Source organism: Macaca thibetana, chromosome 16 (genome assembly GCF_024542745.1).
Source record: "Macaca thibetana thibetana isolate TM-01 chromosome 16, ASM2454274v1, whole genome shotgun sequence".
In the NCBI taxonomy this organism is placed as follows: domain Eukaryota; kingdom Metazoa; phylum Chordata; class Mammalia; order Primates; family Cercopithecidae; genus Macaca; species Macaca thibetana.
In genome coordinates, this window is record NC_065593.1 from 49637446 (window position 1) to 49657522 (window position 20077).

The following is a 20077-nucleotide window of genomic DNA, read 5'->3' on the forward strand; positions in this document are numbered from 1 at the left end:
GTGAGCCACCACGCCCAGTCGGCATCAATATTTCTGAGAAGCTTCCCTGTGATTCCAGTGTGTAGTCAGGGTGAAAACCACCGCCACTCCAGGAGGACCATGACTTGATGCTGGCTCTCCTCACTGATTCAAAATGTTGAACTTAGTCTCTGCCTGATATCCTTGAGCATTTGGGGGAGTGCTGGGGTCCTGTGTCCCAAGCTTCTAGCTTCCAGAAGTCTTTCAGTCCCTTTTATTTTCAACCCCCCACACCCTTCACACTCCCCAATTCGCCCTTCCTAACCAACAATTCCCAAATCCTGCCCAGAGAGAAGGTTACCAAGGCAACCAGCTTAATCTGGCAACTGTGGCATGTGCTGGGAGAGAAGCCCTTCCCTCTTCCTATTCAGTTCATAAAATGCTACCTGGGGAGCTCCAACCCATTCCAGCCACTTTCCCCTTTCAAGCCCGGGGATATTGGGGTGTCCAATAAGGGGAGCACAGGAAGCTGATACCCAGACCTCTGATACAGCTTCTTAGTCAAAATTGTGCACTGTCGTCTTTTTACTGTTTCCAAATCCACAAACAGATGGGTGTGCAAAGCTTTATTTCTGTGAACACATGCTCTAGCACACATGGGAACAGATACGCACATACATTGATACGTATGTCGTACACACCCTGTTGAGTTTTACTACCACTCCCAGCCATTAGCATTCCTGTCCCTGCCTGGTTGGTGCTTGGTAAACAGGGGTGGGGCATTGTCTAGAGAGCCTCAACCCACTCGGAACCTGCTGCCACTCTCCGCGCCTAGTAAGTCTAACCTGGATGTTCTTACACTTAACATGGCTTTACGCTGCCCTCCCCCCCTTCTGGGGCAGCATATCCTTAAGGACAGAATGCTCCTGGCGTGGGCATCAGGAGTAAGGATTACTTGGAGTGCTAATTTGGTACCACTTTTCCCACTCCATGGCTATGTACACTTGGGCTCTGTGCTTAATGATAGTTGGCAGTTCTGGGGCTTGTCACCTGTCTCCATGGCCCTGCTTCCTTCTGCTGCCAGCTGGGCCCAGGTGCCCTTGTGCTCCTGGTCTCCTCCCCACTGCCTATTATCCCCTCCTCACCCCAGCTAGACCTGCCACAACCTGCTGCTCCCTGCCTGGCTCCTACCTGCCTGCCAGTACCTGCCCACAGACCAGGCCCACACCACCTATGGTGCCCTACCAGAGAGGACAGATGGGCACCGCCTCCAGTGGCAATGCTAATTCACCCGAGGCCTTCCCAGCCCTTCTCACAGAAGGAAGATAAAGTCCACATATTCCTGTGAGTATGGGAAAGGTGCACACTCATGGGTTCAGCAATCTTTAGGCCTGACTTGGGTACACAGGTAGTTGAGTCAAGGTGTCCAGGTCACAGACCTGTCCTAACTTTGAAATGATGCTGAGACCCAGTTATCCCTTGAGCCAAGAATCCTTCCCCATTGGTAAATCTCTGCCTTACCTTTGCCCTTAATTTCTTCTGCTCAGAACCCAAGTCCCTTACTGTTTCCCTCGTGGTCAACCCCAGCGCGCGAGTTCAAGCCTCGTGCGGCGCGGGGGCGGGCCCAGGAAGGGCAGGGGCGGGGACTGGGCGGGGACTGGAGGAGGGGGCGCGGTCTCAGCTCTGCCACCTTCCCCCTCCTCACGGCCAGGAGCGCAGCCGCCGCCGCGTCCTCTCAGCCTTGCGCTCCGCCCGCTGCTTCTGCCGCCGCAGCGCAGAGCCGGGGGCACCGGCCCCGCAGCCTGCCCACTCTTCGGGCCGCGTGCCAGCTGCAGCCGGCATGGGGGGTTGCTGAGAGCGGGCACTCCTTCCTTCTGGCACCTCCCCCGGCTACTGGCCACTGGACTGGCCAGCGAGGCTCGGCACCTCTGGCCCCCAGTCCGGCTCCTGGCACGGTCCTCTGCTCCTCCAGCTCTGAGCATCGTGTCCCCGTCCGCCCCCCCGCCCGCGCCTGGGACACCTGGGTCCCCCGGCGGCCCCTAGGAGAGGGGCGGGGGGGGCATGAAGCCGCTGGAGAAATTTCTGAAGAAGCAGACGTCGCAGCTGGCGGGCCGAACGGTGGCGGGAGGTCCCGGCGGGGGTCCGGGGAGCTACGGTGGGCCTGGAGGGGGTGGGGGACCCGGCGGGGGCGGCTGTCCAGCCGGGGGACCGCGGTCGTTGCAGCGGCGTCAGAGCGTGTCTCGCCTGCTGCTCCCCGCTTTCCTCCGGGAGCCCCCCGCCGAGCTGGGGCTGGAGCCGCCCCCTGAGGAGGAAGGGGGAGAGCCAGCGGGGGTCGCGGAGGAGCCGGGCAGCGGGGGGCCCTGCTGGCTGCAGCTGGAGGAGGTGCCAGAGCCCGGGTCGCTCGGGGGAGGGGGGCCCCTGCGCTCCCCTTCCTCCTACTCATCTGACGAGCTGTCCCCGGGCGAGCCCTTGACTTCGCCGCCCTGGGCCCCCCTGGGCGCCCCCGAGCGGCCGGAGCATCTTCTGAACCGGGTTCTGGAACGGCTTGCTGGAGGGGCCACCAGGGACAGCGGCGCCTCAGGTAAGGAGCCAGTGGGCTTGAACACCCGGAGCAGGGGCTGGTCCCGGCTCCTCTTCCTTGCCCTTGGAGCGTGGGGGTGGCGCCGTGCTGAGGCCTGGTTATGGGGTTGAATGGTCCGCGGAAGCCGGCTAGGGGCCTAGCGGAGGCACAGACCCTCCCGCGGAAGAGGAGGGCAGTACCCACCTTCCTCCCTACAGCAGCCTCACCCCCATCTGGAGAAGCAACTGGGCCTCTTGCCTCTTACTCTCCTTCAGTCACCCTTCCTTTCCCCTGGGCATTGTAGCCACTGACTCCCATGGGTCCCTGATGTTGAATACCTCCTCCTGTGGCTCCAAATTAGGGCCTGACACATTAAGATGGAAGCTGCCCAGCGCAGCCATGCCACCCGCCAGAGGTGCTTGAGCCCTGAAAACCCTGGGGTCCCTGACTGTTCAGAGGCCTGCACAGCGCAGGCTGGCCCACCCCAGGAGGAAGTGCCAGACAGGCACAGGCCCCAAGCTGCCTTTTAGGCATCAGCAAAGGGATGCGTTGTCCTTAGCAGTTTGGTGGGGGGGACAGTGTTCTTCTTGGGGTAGACTCAGAAGGTGTCTGGAAGGGGACAGGTGGCTGGGTCGGCATCAGGGCCCTGGAGCATCCAGGGCATCCAAGCGCCTCCAGCTTCCACTCTTCCCTTTTGGTGGCAGGCCTCAGCACACGGCTTTTTTTTTTTTTTTTTTTTTTTTTGAGACATAGTCTCACTCTCACTCAGGCTGGAGTGCTGGAGTGCAGTGGTGCGATCTCAGCTCACTGCAACATCCACCGCCCAGGTTCAAGCGATTCTCCTGCCTCAGTCTCCCGAGTAGCTGGAACTACAGGCGCGTGCCACCACGCCTGGCTAATTTTTGTATTTTTAGTAGAGACAGCGTTTCACCGTGTTAGCCAGGATGGTCTCGATCTCCTGACCTCGTGATCTGCCTGCCTTGGCCTCCCAAAGTGCTGGGATTTCAGGCATGAGCCACCAGCCTGGCTAATTGTAGTTTTAGTAGAGACGGGGTTTCACCAACTTGGCCAAGCTGGTCTTGAACTCCTGACCTCGTGATTCACCCCCGCCCCCCCACCACCTCGGCCTCCCAAAGTGCTGGGATTACAGGCATGAGCCACTGGACCTGGCACACGGCCTCTTTAAAACATAATCACCACACCCTGAGAAGCTTATTCCCTAAATGATGATACTATTTCACCATTCCCTTTCAGCACCCCTACTAAGGGGCCTTTGAGGAAACCAAGGCCCCAAATGGCTGGTTAGTGGCTGAGGTAGAAGACCTAGGGGTCTCTAGGTCTAGCTCTAGGCATTGCACTAAGCCCAGGAGGGTCTGAGGTTTGGGAACCCTGGCTGAGACCCTAATGCTGAGGGCTTTCACACTTGCTCTCAGCCCTCGGCAGGGAACCCCAACCTAGATGTGTGGAGGGGGGCTCCACTCTCCTAGATCCTTCTCAAGACCTGGGTCCTCTCCTTTGGTGCAGACTGTAGTTGCCCTGGGGAGCTGACACCTTTTGGATTTAATTAGAAAAATATCAGACACACACAGCTCTCCTAACCATAACTTCCCGCCTACACCACACACCCTGTGTCTCTATGACACATTCCCTAGGGAGGCTGTACATTGGCCCAGAGCCTGCCTTGGAAAAGGCAGATGCCCAACTGTGGCCCCCATATCAGCATCTCCTCCACTCTGCTCCATCTTACTCTTCCTTTGCTCCAGCTTAGGAATCCTGTGAGATAAAGTCTATGAAGGATGTCAGGCCTCTCGTTTCCTCACCCCCATCCCTGAAGCTGGGGGTCAGAGCTGGGGGCTGACTCATTGTAAGAACACAGCAGGGTAGCTGGGCAGGGAGGAAAAGGGAGAAACTGTCTTTCCCCATTTACAGGGGCCTGGTGCCACATGCTCTGCTCATTCTCCCTTGGGGTAAGACTCCTGAAATGTCACCCATGTTATCTGGAAGCCTTGATTCCCAGAGTAACTGGTTTGGGAAATTCCAAACCAGTCTCAGGGTGAATGAGAATCAGCTTAACCTGCCACTCTGATGTTCTCCAATAAAACCAATGTTCTCAAGTCATCCTGGTCTCCTCCCAGGGTGTGTGGGAGAAGAGAACTTACAGAAGTTACTCTTAACCTACCAAAGCCTCTCCAACGTCCAAGCAGCCCCCTCTGACCACTAGGTTTTACCCTAACACTCTGCCTGCCTCGGGTTCTGGGTTCTTATTCCAGCTCCAGGCAAGTCCCTCCCAGCTCTGGGCCTCAGTTTCACATTTGCGAAATGAAATCGTTGCTAGAACTGACCACAGGAGATAGTGAACCAAAGGCGGTCAGAAGTCTTGGTTTTGTCCTGGGACCGTGCCTGGGGACCTGGCCCTAACCTGTCCTGGTGAGGACACCTGGCTCCCTCCCTGCACCTTGCCTGTCTGTGTGTGCCAGGCGGCCCTGCCCCACCCCAGGGCTGGCTGCAAGTCAGGGCGACCTTGTACCCGGCTGACTGGCTGAGCCAGGCCCAGACGGGGGTGTGGAGGGGAAAGGGGTGGTGAGAGGAGCCGCTCCCCTTCACCATTCCATCATTAACCCTTCTGTCTCTGGGCACCTAAAGGACACAGGATTTCTATTTAAAGGTTCTGGGATCAAAGCAATGGCAGTCTCTTCCAGTCAGGCTGGTTCCCACCTGCCTAGTTAGAACTCAAAGCTGTTAGGTAGGGAATGGGGAGGAGAAGAGGGATACACACACACGCGCGCGCGCGCACACACACACACATACACACACACTCCCCACTGATGCTAACCTCTGTGTTTGGAAATACTCTTTGTCTAGAGAATCTTCTGTGGGCTACTTCTTTTTTCAGGCAGAACTCAAGCTTGGTGTGTTATCTGACCAACTTCCCACATACTCTGAAGAGAAGTGCACATGGCCATCAAAGGCACGCCCCCCACTTCCCTTCAGCTGCCTTGGCAGCTGCCAAACCCACCCCCGCAGCGGCTGCCCAGAACCTTTACACATGTGTGTGTGTGTGTGTGTGCAGAGCATGACGGGGCAGGTGGCTGGGGCTCCAGCCTGGCTAAAGAGAACTTGCCCTCAGGGGCAAGAGAAGGAGGCACTGCATTTCCAGTTTCATTCTGGAAGTGCCCTCCTGACATCCGTGGTGCCCACTGATCTTTACAGATATCCTGCTGGATGACATTGTCCTTACCCATTCTCTCTTCCTCCCGACGGAGAAATTTCTGCAGGAGCTACACCAGTAATATCCTTTTGTGGAGTTTGTAAAAGGAGAGGTCAGAAGGGAGCCACTCCCTCCATCCCACATGCAATCTCAGAGCCTAAACTCTCCCCTAGGAAACATACCTGGGACTGGGTGTGGTGGCTCACGCCTGTAATCCCAGCACTTTGGAAGGCCAAGGTGGGTGGATCACCTGAGGTCAGGAGATCAAGACCAGCAGGGCCAACATGGTGAAACCCCATCTCTATTAAAAATACAAAAAATGGCCGGGCGCGGTGGCTCAAGCCTGTAATCCCAGCACTTTGGGAGGCCGAGACGGGTGGATCACGAGGTCAGGAGATCGAGACCATCCTGGCTAACACGGTGAAACCCCGTCTCTACTAAAAAATACAAAAAAACTAGCCGGGCGAGGTGGCGGGCGCCTGTAGTCCCAGCTACTCGGGAGGCTGAGGCAGGAGAATGGCATAAACCCGGGAGGCAGAGCTTGCAGTGAGCTGAGATCCGGCCACTGCACTCCAGCCTGGGCGACAGACTCCATCTCAAAAAAAAAAAAAACAAAAAACAAAAAATTAGCCAGGCATGGTGCCACACACCTGTAACCCCAGCTACTTGGGAGGCTGAGGCAGGAGAATCACTCAAACCCAGGAGGCGGAGGTTGCAGTGAGCCGAGATCGCGTCACTGCACTCCAGACTGGGCGACAGAGTGAGACTCTGTCTCAAAAAAAAAAAAAAAAAAAAAAAAGAAAAGAAAAGAAAACATACCTGGGTTTCAGTCCCAGCTTTTCTACTAATCAGCTGTGTGACTTGGACAGATTACCTAACCTTGTGGGGACTCAGTTACCTCTTCTGTAAAATGGAGGTAAATAGCACCTGCCCTGCCTATTTATGAGCTGCTATGAAGATCACTCTGATAGCAGATATGGGAGTGCTTTGGAGGCTGCAGAGCCCTGTACAAATGAAAGGTGTTATTTATTTATTTATTTATTTTGAGATGGAGTCTTGCTCTGTCATCCAAGCTGGAGTACAGTGATGTGATCTCGGCTCACTGCAACCTCTGCCTCCTGGGTTCAAGTGATTCTCCTGTCTCAGCCTCCCCTGTAGCTGAGGACTACAGGAGCACACCACCACACCTGGCTACTTTTTGTATTTTTTGGTGGAGACGGAGTTTCACCATGTTGCCCAGGATGGTCTCGAACTCCTGACCTTAAGTGGTTTGCCTGCCTTGGCCTCTCAGAGTGCTGGGATTACAGGCGTGAGCCACTGCACCCAGCCATGGTGTTATTTTTCTACTAAGGGCACCTCTATCCCCACTGAATTATTGCTCTAAAACATCTGGTTGCCCAGTGAGTTATGCTGGGGTCTGATGTAAACATCAGGCCACGGTTGTGCTTCAGTAGGGTCTGCTAGAGAGGAGCCGCTGGATGGGCTATTCATAGGGTCTCATGTAAGCATGGGCCTCTCACAGAGTTATTTTAAGACCTAATTGTAAATGTCAGACCATTGAGTACAATGTTACAGGCTCTTGGCCAGGTGCGGTGGCTCATGCTTTTGGATCCCAGCACTTTGAGAGGCTGAGGCGGGTAGATCACTTGAGGGCAGGAGTTTGAGATCAGCCTGGCCAACAAGGTCAAACTCCGTCTCTACTAAAATACAAAAAACTAGCTGGGCTTGGTGGCGGGCACCTAGTAGTCTTAGCAACTCGGGAGCCTGAGGCAGGAGAAATCGCTTGAACCCAGGAGGCAGAGGTTGCAGTGAGCTGAGATCGTGCCATTGTACTCCAGCCTGGGCAACAGAACCAGACTCCCTCTTAAATAAACAAACAAATAAAGTAACAAGCTGTCTTAGAAACACCAGGCCTTCCAGTGAGGTATAGTCAGGTTTGTGGTAAACACCATTGGCCTTTATTAGGTGCACTGTGAGCTCCAGGCCCTGGGCTGGCCAGAGGTTGGAAGGGTCTGGGCAGGTTATCCTCAAGTGAAAATCTAACCTGTCTAACCTGCAGGAGCTGGATGTGGTCAAGTGGTCATCACTATCTACCCTAAGCAAAAGCCTAGGCTGGGGCATTAGGAGGTCTTGGCTCCAGGACCCCTGAAACTCCTTTCTTTCTGGCCCCAAATCTAGAGAATATTTGGCGGCAATTTAGCCTCCCACCTTTCTTTCTTTCTTTTGAGATGGAGTTTTGCTCTTATTGCCCAGGCTGGAGTGCAATGGCGTGACCTTGGCTCACTGCAACCTCCGCCTTCTGGGTTCAAGAGATTCTCCTGCCTCAGCCTTCCAAGTAGCTGGGATTACAGGTTCCTGCCACCATGCCCGGCTAATTTTTGTATTTTTAGTAGAGACAAGGTTTCACCATGTTAGCCAGGATGGTCTCAAACTCCTGACCTTAAGTGATCCACCTGCCTCAGCCTTGCAAAGTGCTGGGATTGCAGGTGTGAGCCACCGCACTTGGGCTTTTTTCCTTTTTTTTTTTTTTTGACACAGAGTCTCCCTCTGTCACCCAGGCTGGAGTGCAATGGCCCTATCTCGACTCACTGCAACCTCTGCCTCCTGGGTTCAAGCGATTCTTGTGCCTCAGCCTCCGGAGTAGCTGGGATTACAGGCACCCACCACCATGCCCGGCGAATTTTTGTATTTTTAGTAGAGTCATGGTTTCACCATGTTGGCCAGACCAGTCTCAAACTCCTGACCTCAGGTGATCTGTCTGCCTCGGCCTCCCAAACTGCTGGGATTATAGGCGTGAGCCACTGCACCCAGCCTAGCCTCCCATCTTGCTTCTCAGTTCCTCAGGTCTGCTTGCCTAGGGATTTTTCTTAACTTAAGGGTCAGCTTTGTTCGGGCAGGAGGCATGGAGGGCCCTGAGGGGCTGGGCCGGAAGCAGGCCTGTCTAGCCATGCTTCTCCATTTCTTGGACACCTACCAGGGGCTGCTTCAAGAGGAAGAGGGGGCCGGCCACATCATCAAGGTGGGCCTGGGGGAAGAGAAGGTGGGTAAACAGGCTATTAGCTCTGGAAGGGGGCCCCTGTGAAGGAGCCGTACTTCTTATGCTGGGTTCCTGGAAGGAAGAGATGCCAGGGGGCTTTAGCTTATATGGCTCTCCTGTGCTCAAAGGCATGGAGACCTTGCCCGGCCCCTGCAGAGAGTAGCCCTTGGGATGAGACCCCTTCCTTCACCTTCTTTGTCCTCCTCTCTCCAGGATCTATACCTGCTAATTATGAAGGACGAGTCCCTTTACCAGGGCCTCCGAGAGGACACTCTGAGGCTGCACCAGCTGGTGGAGACGGTGGAACTAAAGTGAGGGGGAGTGGGGCAGGGGTGGGAACAGGAAAGAGGTTCCCTGCGTTAGTCTACTACAGGGGCTGCCTCTGGCCTATTGGCTCCAATATGGATTTGCTTGTTTGTTTGTTTTGAGACAGAGTCTTACTCTGTTGCCCAGACTGAAGAGCAGTGGCGCAATCTAGGCTCACTGCAACCTCCACCTCCTGGGTTCCAGTGATTCTCATGCCTCAGCCTCCTGAGTAGCTGGGATTACAGGGGTGCACCCTGCCTGGCTAATTTTTGTACTTTTTGTAGAGATGAGTTTCATCATGTTGGCCAGGCTGGTCTCGAACTCCTGGCCTCAAGTGATCTGCCCGCCTCAGCCTCCGAAAGTGCTGGAAATACAGGTGTGAGCCACTGTGCCCCGCTTCCAATATGGTTTTATTTCAGCTCTTTTCTCTCACAGGAGGGTGGCACAAAGCGCTGTCTCCAGTCACTTTTTTGTCCATTCTCCCATTCATTTGTCTGATAATCCAGTGGTGTAATGGTAAATATTTAACAACCAGTGCTACAGGAGAAAGAACCCTGATTTGTAGCTTTTGCTGATTCCTACAGTGTAAACTCTGTCACCGTGGCTGATTTCAAGCTACCAACGTGACAGCACTGAAGGAGGAGCTGGGAAGAGACGTGCAGCACAGGCCATTATGTAGTATCTCCACCATATAGTAGATGCAGTAAAAGGTAGTGAAACGGCTGGGCAAGGTGGCTCACGCACTTTGGGAGGCCAAGGCGGGTGGATCACTTAAGGTTCAAGACCAGCCTGGCTAACATGGTGAAACCCTGTCTTCACTACAAAAAAAAAATAGGGCCGGGCGCCGAGGCGGGCAGAACACGAGGTCAGGAGTTTCAGAGCAGCCCGGCCAATATGGTGAAACCCCATCTCTACTGAAAATACAAAAATTAGCCGGGTATGGTAGCACGCGCCTGTAGTCCCAGCTACTCGGGGGGCTGAGGCAGAAGAATTGCTTGAACCCAGGAGGCGGAGGTTGCAGTGAGCTGAGATCACCTTACTGCACTCCAGCCTGGGTGACAGAGCGAGACTCCATCTCTAAAAAAAAAAAAAAAAAATGCCAGGTGCGGTGGCTCACACCTGTAATCCCAGCACTTTGGGAGGCCGAGGTGGGCGAATCATGAGGTCAGGAGTTTGAGACCAGCCTGACCAACATGGTGAAACCCTGTCTCTACTAAAAATAGAAAAATTAGCCGGGCACCGTGGCATGTGCCTGTAATCCCAGCTACTCAGGAGGCTGAGGCAGGAGAATGTCTTGAACCCGGGAGGCAGAGGTTGCAGTGAGCTGAGATTGCGTCACTGCACTCCAACCTGGGTGACAGAGTGGACTCCGTCTCAAGAAAAAAAAAAAAAAAAAGGTGGGCCGGGTGTGGTGGTTCACCCCTGTAATCCCAGCATCCCAGCACTTTGGGAGGCTGAGGTGAGCAGATTACGAAGTCAAGAGATCAAGACCATTATGGCCAACATGGTGAAACCCCGTCTCTACTAAAAATACAAAAATTAGCTGGGTATGGTGGCATTCGCCTGTAGTCCCAGCTACTCGGGAGGCTGAGGCAGGAGAATCGCTTGAACCCAGGAGTGAGCCGAGATTGTGGCACTGCACGCCAGCCTGATGACAGAGCGAGACTCCATCTCAAAAAGAAAAAAAAAAGTGAAACAGGAAGGAAACTACTTTTTTTATGATAACTTATTTGATTACAAATTTTATGTATGATTTATTAATTTGTATTATTATTTTTCAATAGAGACAGGGTTTCATTATGTTGTCCAGGCTGGGCTCCAGCAATCCTCCCACCTTGGCCCTCCAAAGTGTTGGGATTCTAAGTGTGAGCCACCATACCTGGCCTGACTATAAGTTTAAAACATATATATGGAGATATATTTATTTATTTATATTTTAATGGCTCTTTAAAAAACAGTTGGCAAAATTCCCCAGAACTTAACAATATGCTCTTGTGAGCCAGTGTGAACCAGCTTCAGGACACCACTGCATCCATCCATCCATCCATCCATTCTGCCCTTTTAGTTTCTTCTCTGTCCCCAGCACAATTAGGGAGGCCTCAGCTTGTGGTCTAACATCCTTCTCTCCCTTCTCTGTGCTGACATTAGAGAGATCTTTCATGCTCCTGTTCCAAAGGCATCCCTGCTCCCCATGCTTCCAAGAGAAAGTGAAACATCCCAGCATTGGATACCCTTCCCTTTCTGCCTTCTGCTGTTCCTTCCCATCTCATCTGCATCCCATCCATCCATAACACCTCAACTCCTGCACTCTCCAACTTCCCACGGTCCGTTATATTGTCCACCCCAGAATGCCAGAATGCCCTCCTCCCACCCCCTTCTCTTTCTTTCTTTCTTTTTTTTTTTTTTCTGAGACAGAGTCTTGCTCTGTCAGCCAGGCTGGAGTGCAGTGGCGCGATCTCGGCTCACTGCAAGCTCCGCCTCCTGGGTTCACACCATCCTCCTGCTTCAACCACCTGAGTAGCTGGGACTACGGCGCTGGCCCCCATGCCCAGCTAATTTTTTGTATTTTTTTTTTAGTAGAGATGGGGTTTTCACCGTGTTAGCCGGGGTGGTCTAGATCTCCTGACCTCATGATCCACCCGCCTTGGCCTCCCAAAGTGCTGGGATTACAGGCGTGAGCCTCTGCACCCAGACTTTTTTTTTTCTTTTTTTTTTTTTGAGATGGAGTCTTGCTCTGTCACCAGGCTGGAGTGTAATGGTGTGATCTCGGCTCACTGCAACCTCCGCCTCCCGGGTTCAAGCGATTCTTCTGCCTCAGCCTCCCAAGTAGCTGGGATTACAGGTGCACACCACCAAGCCCTGGCTAATTTATATATTTTTAGTAGAGACGGGGTTTCACCATGTTGGCCAGGCTGGTCTTGAACTCCTGGCCTCAAGTGATCTGCCCACCTCGGCCTCCCAATCCCTCCCAAAGTGCTGGGATTATAGGCGTGAGCCACTGCACCTGGCCTCCACCTCCTTCTCTTCCTGCTCTCCTCCAAGGCCCAGGTCAAATGCTATCTTCTTGATGAAAACTTCCTAGATCTTCCTTTTAGGAATAGCTTTCTCCTTCCCCACACCAGCAGAACCCTCCTGGTGCCTTTGTTACATCATCAACGCCTCCTGTCTGGCTTTAGAAGTAGCTGGATGCCTGTCTATCTCCTTCCCAGACTGTGAAGTTATTTTCAGCAAAATTCAGCAAATGGCTGATGACCTACTACCTACCATGTGCCAAGCAGTGTGCTAGGCCCTGGAGGATGAAAAAATATTCAGTAGGAACCAAATCCCAGTCCTCAAAAGCTCTCAATCTCATAGAAGAGATAAGAGGTGAACATAAACATTATCCCAATGTTCTATAGTAGTTGAGACAAGAAAGTGACCTTCCTGGTGGGTGGGGTGGACCAGAGAAGAATTCATGGAAAAGGTGGCATTTGATTAGGATTACTTGGACAATTACCCCATCCTGCTCATTGTCCTCTCTTCTGACCCCCTTAACCACCTTCTGAAACTGTTGCTGGTACATCCTTGACCCAATTCTGATATTCTTGCTTGATGTTGCCTGCTTGGTGTTGGTTGTCCATATGCCTGGCAGGGCGTGCTGATGCCCAGCTGTGTCCATGCCAGGATTCCAGAGGAGAGTCAGCCACCCAGCAAGCAGGTGAAGCCACTCTTCCGCCACTTCCGCCGGATAGACTCCTGTCTGCAGACCCGCGTGGCCTTCCGGGGCTCTGATGAGAGTGAGTGTGGGCATTAGGAGGGGCAGGGTGTCCTGAGTGGTTCAGGCGGACATGTCTCTGGGTCTTGGGCACCCTCAGTGGTATCTGGGTGGTAGAACCAGCCCCTTTCACAGGACCTTATTCAGAGGTGGGGAACAGTGGCACCCTGGAGGAAACTGTTCCAGCTGCTGCCACTCTGCCCTCTGTTGAAAGCCATTTTCCTGTTTCCGTCCAGTCTTCTGCCGCGTATACATGCCTGACCACTCTTACGTGACCATACGCAGCCGCCTTTCAGCATCTGTGCAGGACATTCTGGGTTCTGTGACGGAGAAACTTCAATATTCAGAGGAGCCCGCGGGGCGTGAGGATTCCCTCATCCTGGTAGCTGTGGCCTCCTCAGGAGGTGAGGGTCAGGAAGAACTGGGCTGATGCTCCGAGAGGAGAAACTCACAAGCTCAGTGCCCTGTGGGAGGGGAAGAGACTGAATTCTAGGCCCTTGCTACTCAAAGTATGGTCCTGGGACAAGCCTCAGGTGCATCACCTGAGAGCTTGTTAGGATGCAACATCTTGCTAGGTGCAGTGGTGCAAACCTGCAGTCCCGGCTACTCAGGAGGATTGCTTGAGCCCAGGAATCCAAGGTAGTACATTATGATTGCACCTGTGAATAGGCACTGTGCTCCATCCTGGGCAACATAACAAGACTCTGTCTCTAAAAGAGATGCAGCATATGAGACCCCACCCCAGACCTGCTGGTCTTGTTCAAATCAGCATTTGAACAAGACCCCTAGGAGACTCCTATGCCTACTACAGTTTGGGAGGCACTAGCTGGGCATGGTAGTGTGCACCTGTAATCCCAGCTACTTGGGAGGCTGAGGCAGGAGAATCACTCAAACCCAGGAGGCGGAGGTTGCAGTGAGCCGAGATCGTGACACTGTGCTCCAGTCTGGGCAACAAGAGCAAAACCCTGTCTCAAAAAAAAAAAAAAGTTTGGGATGCCCTGGTCTAGGACTCAGGTTCTGACCTAGGTGCTGCCCATCACTCACCTATGGATTGTGTTCTGGTCCTTTAACCTCCCGGTGTATGTAAGGATGCCACATTTCTCAGGCTAAAGACACAGGATGAGTGGGAAGGCAGAAAGCCAGCAATGTCGCTGAAGCTTTGTTTTCCTCTACGGTAGGAAAACATTTCAGCCTTCCCGGTGTCACAAGGACAACAGAGTAAGAGAAAAGCTGTGAAAGAAAGGGAGTAGAAAAAAGTTATAAATGCAAAAGAAATCATCATTTGACCAATTCCAGATAAATATGGCATAAACTGGTGATAATATGAGTTCCATTCGTCTATAATGTGTCAGTGTGGGGTGAGGAGTTTTTGGATAGGACAGAGCCAAGTGTGGGGTGTGTGTGAGGGTCCAGGCAGCAGGGGCTGAGGATGAGCAGCTCTTTCTCCTGCAGAGAAGGTCCTTCTCCAGCCCACTGAGGACTGTGTTTTCACCACACTGGGCATCAATAGCCACCTGTTTGCCTGTACTCGGGACAGCTATGAGGCTCTGGTAAGAACTTCCCAAGGCCTTGGCTGGAATGGAGGGGCTGAGGGGGGCTGTGAGCAATCCCTCATCCTGCCACCAGGAGCCCAGCTCCTATACCCCTGCCTGCCACCAGGTGCCCCTCCCCGAGGAGATCCAGGTCTCCCCTGGAGACACGGAGATCCACCGAGTGGAGCCTGAGGACGTTGCCAACCACCTAACTGCTTTCCACTGGGAGCTGTTCCGATGTGTGCACGAGGTGGGGACCGAGGCTGGCGCTGTGCTGGGGGGCTGGAGGGAGAAATGTGCCATTGGGAGACGGTGTTCGCAGCACAACGTCCTGGTTCAAGGCTCACTTGCAGCAAGCCCTTGGGCAACGCATGGCCGTAACCTCTCTTTGTTCCCCCATCTGAAAAAAATCGCAGAGAGAGAGAGACCTCAGAGCAGAGTGGCTCAGGGCCCAAGTGCTGCTTACACAGAACCTGACCCAGGATTTGTGTTTTTAAAATATTCACTATTAAAGAAATAAAATAAGGCAGAGACAATAATGCCTAGCAGATGGTTGTCTTGAGGATGTCAGCCGTGAGCGCTTGCCTGGCACCTAGTAAGTGCTCAGTAGCTGGTGAAATATTATTAATGCGGGTTGTTTTCTTTTTCCGCATCTTTGCCGCCTCCTGTCCCTTCTATTTTTCTATTTTCCACCCCTTCCGCCCCCGCCCTCCTGCCTTTCGCTCCTCATCGCCTTGCACTGCCATCTTCCCACCCACTCCCCTCACTGCCGGGCGCCCTGGCCGCCTCTCCGCTGCCGTGGGTGCAGCTGGAGTTCGTGGACTACGTGTTCCACGGGGAGCGTGGCCGCCGGGAGACGGCCAACCTGGAGCTGCTGCTGCAGCGCTGCAGCGAGGTCACGCACTGGGTGGCCACCGAAGTGCTGCTCTGCGAGGCCCCGGGCAAGCGCGCGCAGCTGCTCAAGAAGTTCATCAAGATCGCGGCCCTGTGAGTGCGGCCGTCGGCGGGAGGGGGAGCCCAGGCCCGAGGCCCGCGCCGCCGCCCGCCCCTGACCCCGCCTCCCACCCCCGCAGCTGCAAGCAGAACCAGGACCTGCTGTCTTTCTACGCCGTGGTCATGGGGCTGGACAACGCTGCTGTCAGTCGCCTTCGACTCACCTGGGAGGTGATGAGACCCCTCCCGTTCCTACCTGGGGATCTGGGCATCCCGGGCTCCCCGAATTGCGTCCTCTCGGGACGGCCGCTGGCCTGGTGGGAGTCTTTGTGCCAATTGGAGAGATGCGCCCTCTTCTGGCATACGCAACCCCAGGGCGCACAGCTTGGCTAATGGACCCTGTCTTTGTGCAAATGAGTGAAAAGCCAGGATCCCGCCTGAGTCGCAGCAGGCAGCCCTTGGCCAGGTCAGGTCGCAGACTTGGCTGTGGGAGTTGGGCTGATTTTCAGCCATAGTCAGTGGGGCCATCTTTGTACAAAGCACCTACATAAGAGAGACCTGGCCTTCCCCAGAATAATGAATTCCTCTGGGCTGTTTCAAGGTTCTAGACTTAGCCAAGGCCTGACTTCATTTCCCCACCCACCAGCTTCCCAGCCCCTTACAAGCCATGCAGGCCCTTTTGCCCTCCAACAGGGAGAATTAATCTGAGGCTCCCATGTAACCCAAGGAGCTCCACTCTGATATCCCTTCTCCTTCCTTCAAACTCTGCAGAAGCTGCCAGGGAAATTCAAGAACTTGTTCCGCAAATTTGAGAATCTGACGGTGAGTGGGTTTGGCTCTTTCTTCTGCTCTTGGACTTAGAGCCCAGAAACCCTCTGTTCCCATAAATCCCCTTCCTCGAGCTTTCCTTTCAAGGTGTTTAGGGTGTGTGTGCGACCCCCACCCTCCTTACCATGCTGGAGGGGGAGGGTGGAAGGATTGCGCCCCTGTGTTTCTTGAAGTAAAGGGGGAGTAGTCAGGCCCCTCCCCACCACACCATTAGAAAACCCCCAGTACCCCTATCTGATGAGGAATGTATACAGGGCAGGGGGTAAGGGAGGAAGCTGGGGACATCTTTGGGATGCATTGGCCAGTCTGTCCCTTGATCTCTCTCCTGTGGAATACTAGGACCCCTGCAGGAACCACAAAAGCTACCGAGAAGTGATCTCCAAAATGAAGCCCCCTGTGATTCCCTTTGTGCCTCTGATCCTCAAAGGTGAGAGAGTAACTCCCAAGCTGTGCTACTTCCACCCATGCTTCCCTTCTCCTATATCCCGCTTCAGACTTCCAGCCCCCTCTCGACTCAGCCCTGAGTATCCGCCTGGAGAGGAGCCCCCCACCCCAGACACAATGGGTTCTGGGGAAGAGCGGGGTCCTCAGGTGCAGGGGCCCCTTTGGACCTCCTCTCTTATCCTTTCCTCACATTGGATTCTCTCCACATCCCCTAGATCTGACTTTTCTGCACGAAGGGAGTAAGACCCTTGTAGATGGTTTGGTGAACATTGAGAAGCTGGTGAGTGAGTGGCACTGCAAACCTCTAGTCCCACAAGCGAGGGGCTTGCATCCTCTCCCTCTCTCATCACCTCCCAAAAATAGCAGCCTTCCTCCAAGTGCCCAGCTTGCCTAACAGACTCTTGACTGTCTCCCTGGTGGCATCACTGTGGCAACCCACCCACGGGTGGCAGAGCTGACAGGCAGCTTGGGGGCAACTCCACCTCCCCCTCACCTGGCACTCTGTTACACCCACTCCTTTGGTCCTTCAGAGACCCTCCAGAATTGGAGACTGGAGGGAGTAAAGCAGAGTTGGAGAATGGCGGAGGGGGAGCATAAGAGGGGGAGCCTCTTTCTCTGCCCCTTTCAGGGCTCATTCCTTGTCATCTCCCAGCATTCAGTGGCCGAAAAAGTGAGAACAATCCGCAAATACCGGAGCCGGCCCCTTTGTGAGTACCCAGGGTACTGAAAGCAGTACAGGTAGAGCTTTGACTGAATGGGAGGGTTCAGGGCAGAACTCCCTGTCCAAATGTGTATTTCCATACACTTGCTGGTTCCCCATTCTGTCCTTGCCTCTGCAGAGGCCTTCTTGCCCAACATCTGTCTCATTCCACAGCCTGATCCTCTGCCCGGTGTGTGTGTAGAGGAAAAAGGGAGGCTGGGAACCTGACTGCCTCTCCCTCTTTACCCACTAGGCTTGGACATGGAGGCATCCCCCCATCACCTGCAGACCAAGGCCTACGTGCGCCAGTTTCAGGTCATCGACAACCAGAACCTCCTCTTCGAGCTCTCCTACAAGCTGGAGGCGAATAGTCAGTGAGAGTGGAGGCTCCAGTCAGACCCGCCAGATCCTTGGGCACCTGGCACTCAAGCACTTTGCACGATGTCTCAACCAACATCTGACATCTTTCCCATGGAGCAACTTCCTGCTCCACGGGAAAGAGTTGGATGGATTTACCCCTGGACCCATAAGTCTGTTCATCCTGCTGAAGTCCTCTCCCCATTGCTCCTTCAAGCCAAAACTACACTTTGCTGGTTCCTGTCCCCTCTGAGAAAGGGGGCAGAAAGCTCCTTCCTCTATCCCTCCCATCGAGATCTGTTCTGGGGATGGAGCTTCCAACTTCCTCTTCCCAGCAGGAAAGAATGCCGCCCACCCTTCTGCCTTGCAGAGTGGGATTGTGGGAGGGATTGGCAGCCTTCTCCACCACCTGTCCAGCTTCTTCCTGGTCAGGGCTGGGACCCCAAGGAATATTATGTTGCTCTGTGTGTGTGCGTGTGTATGTCTCCTTTTAGGGAGCAGGAGTGCATCTGGTAATTGAGGGCGGATGTTGGGTGTACTGGGGAGGGGTCCTTCTGTTTGGTGCTACCCTTGTCTACTCTGCCCCTGGATGGTACGGGGTGCTTTCTCCACCCCCACACTCCCTGCTCAGCTCCTCATGCTGCCCTGCATGCCCAGGCTGGTGAGCCAAGCTGCTTTTCAGGGCAGGGAGTGGCAGCAGGTAGGAGGGGTTACCCATCAGCCCTTGCAAGTCCCCCACTCAGGCCTCTGGAAGGTCCGGGAATGGACTCTGATGAGAGGGTAAAAGATGCTCAGGGAAACACAGGCCTCAGCTGCCTAGAGGACCCTCCCCCTGCCTTGCAGTGGGCTGGGGTAGAGCAGTATCAGGAGCTAGGGGTGTCTGCTGCCCACATTCCTGCTTTTTGGGGTATCTAACTGCTAAGGAGGGAGTTGGCATCCCCCTTCTGACTCATGTGTCTGACACCAACAACATGGTCTCTGTCCCTCTCCCTGTCTTGACTCCTCCTTTGTCCTCCCCATAGAGCTGGGGTGGGGTGGATCCCTATACCTGGGGCAGGCAGCCCCGAAGTGGGGGAGGGGGATGGCGGAGACTGTAAAGGCGCCACCGGACTCTGGCAAGGCCTTTATTACCTCTGCTCCCCTCCCTCCCATCACCAGCCTCAAGGCCTGAGGGGTGCAGGGGCTCCTGGCAGCTACTGGGTGAGGTTTCCTGGCACAGCCTCACCCTTCTTTCTGGCACCACCTCTTTCCCTTTTGAAGAGGCAGCAATAGCAGTAGCAAAAGCAGCTGCTGTTCCTGCTATGAGGGTGTATATATTTTTTACCCAAAGTTCTGGAATTGTACATTTATTTTTTAAAACTCAAAGAGGGAAAGAGCCTTGTATCATATGTGAACATTGTATCATAGGTAATGTTGTACAGACCCTTTTATACAGTGATCTGTCTTGTTCCTGTGGCAAAAATCCTCTATGAACATAGGCAGGCGCTGTGCCCCATGCCCTCTTGCCCTGACAGTGTCCCATGGGCCCCCTCCTGTTCCCTGCCCCCTCCCTGCTACTGCTGATGCACTCTCCTCTCCCTGCGGCCCCCAGCTTCCCAGCCTTCCTCCTGACCCCTTCCAGCAGCCTTGGAACTCCAGCTGCCACCACCCTCTGGGTCGAATACTGGGACACACTGGCCCAGTCTTTGCTGCTGCTCACCCCTAACCTTGATGCCTGCCCAGGGACCCCCCAGCCCCCTCCCCTTGCCCTGCAGCTTTAACAGAGTGAACCATGTGTATTGTACAGGCGCGGTTGTCATTGCAGAAACTGCTGGGTGGAAAAGAAGCTGATAAAGTCTATGAATCAACCTGTCTGCTGTTCTCCATTCTGTTTTCTTTGAGGCTGTGGAAGGGCTGAGGGAGGGGAGAGGGGATGACCCCCCAGTGCTGCCAGGAGCAGGGCTGTTTTGGAGAGACTTTGAAAATGTGGGTGGCTGGGTACAGTGGCTCATGCTTGCTTGTAATCCCAGCACTTTGGGAGGCCGAGGCGGGCAGATCACCTGAGGTCAGGAGTTCGAGACCAGCCTGGCCAACATGGTGAAACGCTGTCTCTACTAAAAATACAAAAATTAGCCAGGTGTGGTGGTGCACTCCTGTAATCCCAGCTACTTGGGAGGCTGAGGCAGGAGACTAGCTTGAACTCAGGAGGCGGAGGTTGCAAGGCTCAATAGCACTCCAGCCTGGGCAACAGAGCAAGGCTCTGCCTAAAAAAAAAAAAAAAAAAAAAAAAGAAAGAAAATGTGGGTGAGAGGAAAAGAGGCCAACCTCACGACATGTCACATAATGCCTGGAACTCAGAAGAGGGGATGTTTTAGTTCATACATGTTCCAGGTGGCATAAATAGATCACGTTTAATTCTAATCCTGTGAGGTAGAAGATGGAGGCAGAACAGTCCCAGAATAATTACTAGTGAGGGCACTG

General features: G+C 54.0%; 1 protein-coding gene and 1 long non-coding RNA gene across 3 annotated transcripts; one reads left to right on the top strand and one right to left on the bottom strand.

The window, feature by feature from the left end:
- Positions 1–1692: 1692 nt before the first annotated feature.
- RAPGEFL1 (Rap guanine nucleotide exchange factor like 1) lies at positions 1693–19464 on the top strand. Of its 2 annotated transcripts, none has more exons than XM_050762646.1 (15): positions 1693–2539; positions 5729–5807; positions 8610–8745; positions 8977–9074; positions 12733–12845; positions 13060–13227; positions 14276–14373; positions 14483–14605; positions 15164–15342; positions 15429–15519; positions 16060–16110; positions 16456–16543; positions 16776–16840; positions 17189–17267; positions 17514–19464. In XM_050762646.1, the coding sequence occupies exons 1-15, from the start codon at positions 2020–2022 to the stop codon at positions 17636–17638; spliced, it is 2013 nt and encodes a 670-aa protein (XP_050618603.1). In that variant the 5' UTR covers positions 1693–2019; the 3' UTR covers positions 17639–19464. The 2 variants fall into 2 exon arrangements, with proteins under 2 accessions (XP_050618603.1, XP_050618604.1); XM_050762647.1 differs by having other exon boundaries at positions 17213–17267.
- On the bottom strand, positions 13194–15606 carry LOC126938644 (uncharacterized). Its single transcript, XR_007720142.1, has 4 exons — positions 15545–15606; positions 14569–14755; positions 13868–14053; positions 13194–13287 (listed from the first exon to the last, which is right to left on the bottom strand). It is a non-coding gene; the product is annotated as an uncharacterized LOC126938644 (long non-coding RNA).
- Positions 19465–20077: the final 613 nt, after the last annotated feature.

Coding starts and splice junctions, on each gene's coding strand:
- RAPGEFL1 (XM_050762646.1), top strand. CDS start 2,020: ATGAAGCCGCTGGAGAAATTTCTGAAGAAGCAGACGTCGCAGCTGGCG. Junction 8,746..8,976: donor GGGCCGGCCACATCATCAAG/GTGGGCCTGGGG, acceptor TCCTCTCTCCAG/GATCTATACCTGCTAATTAT. Junction 17,268..17,513: donor ATACCGGAGCCGGCCCCTTT/GTGAGTACCCAG, acceptor TTTACCCACTAG/GCTTGGACATGGAGGCATCC.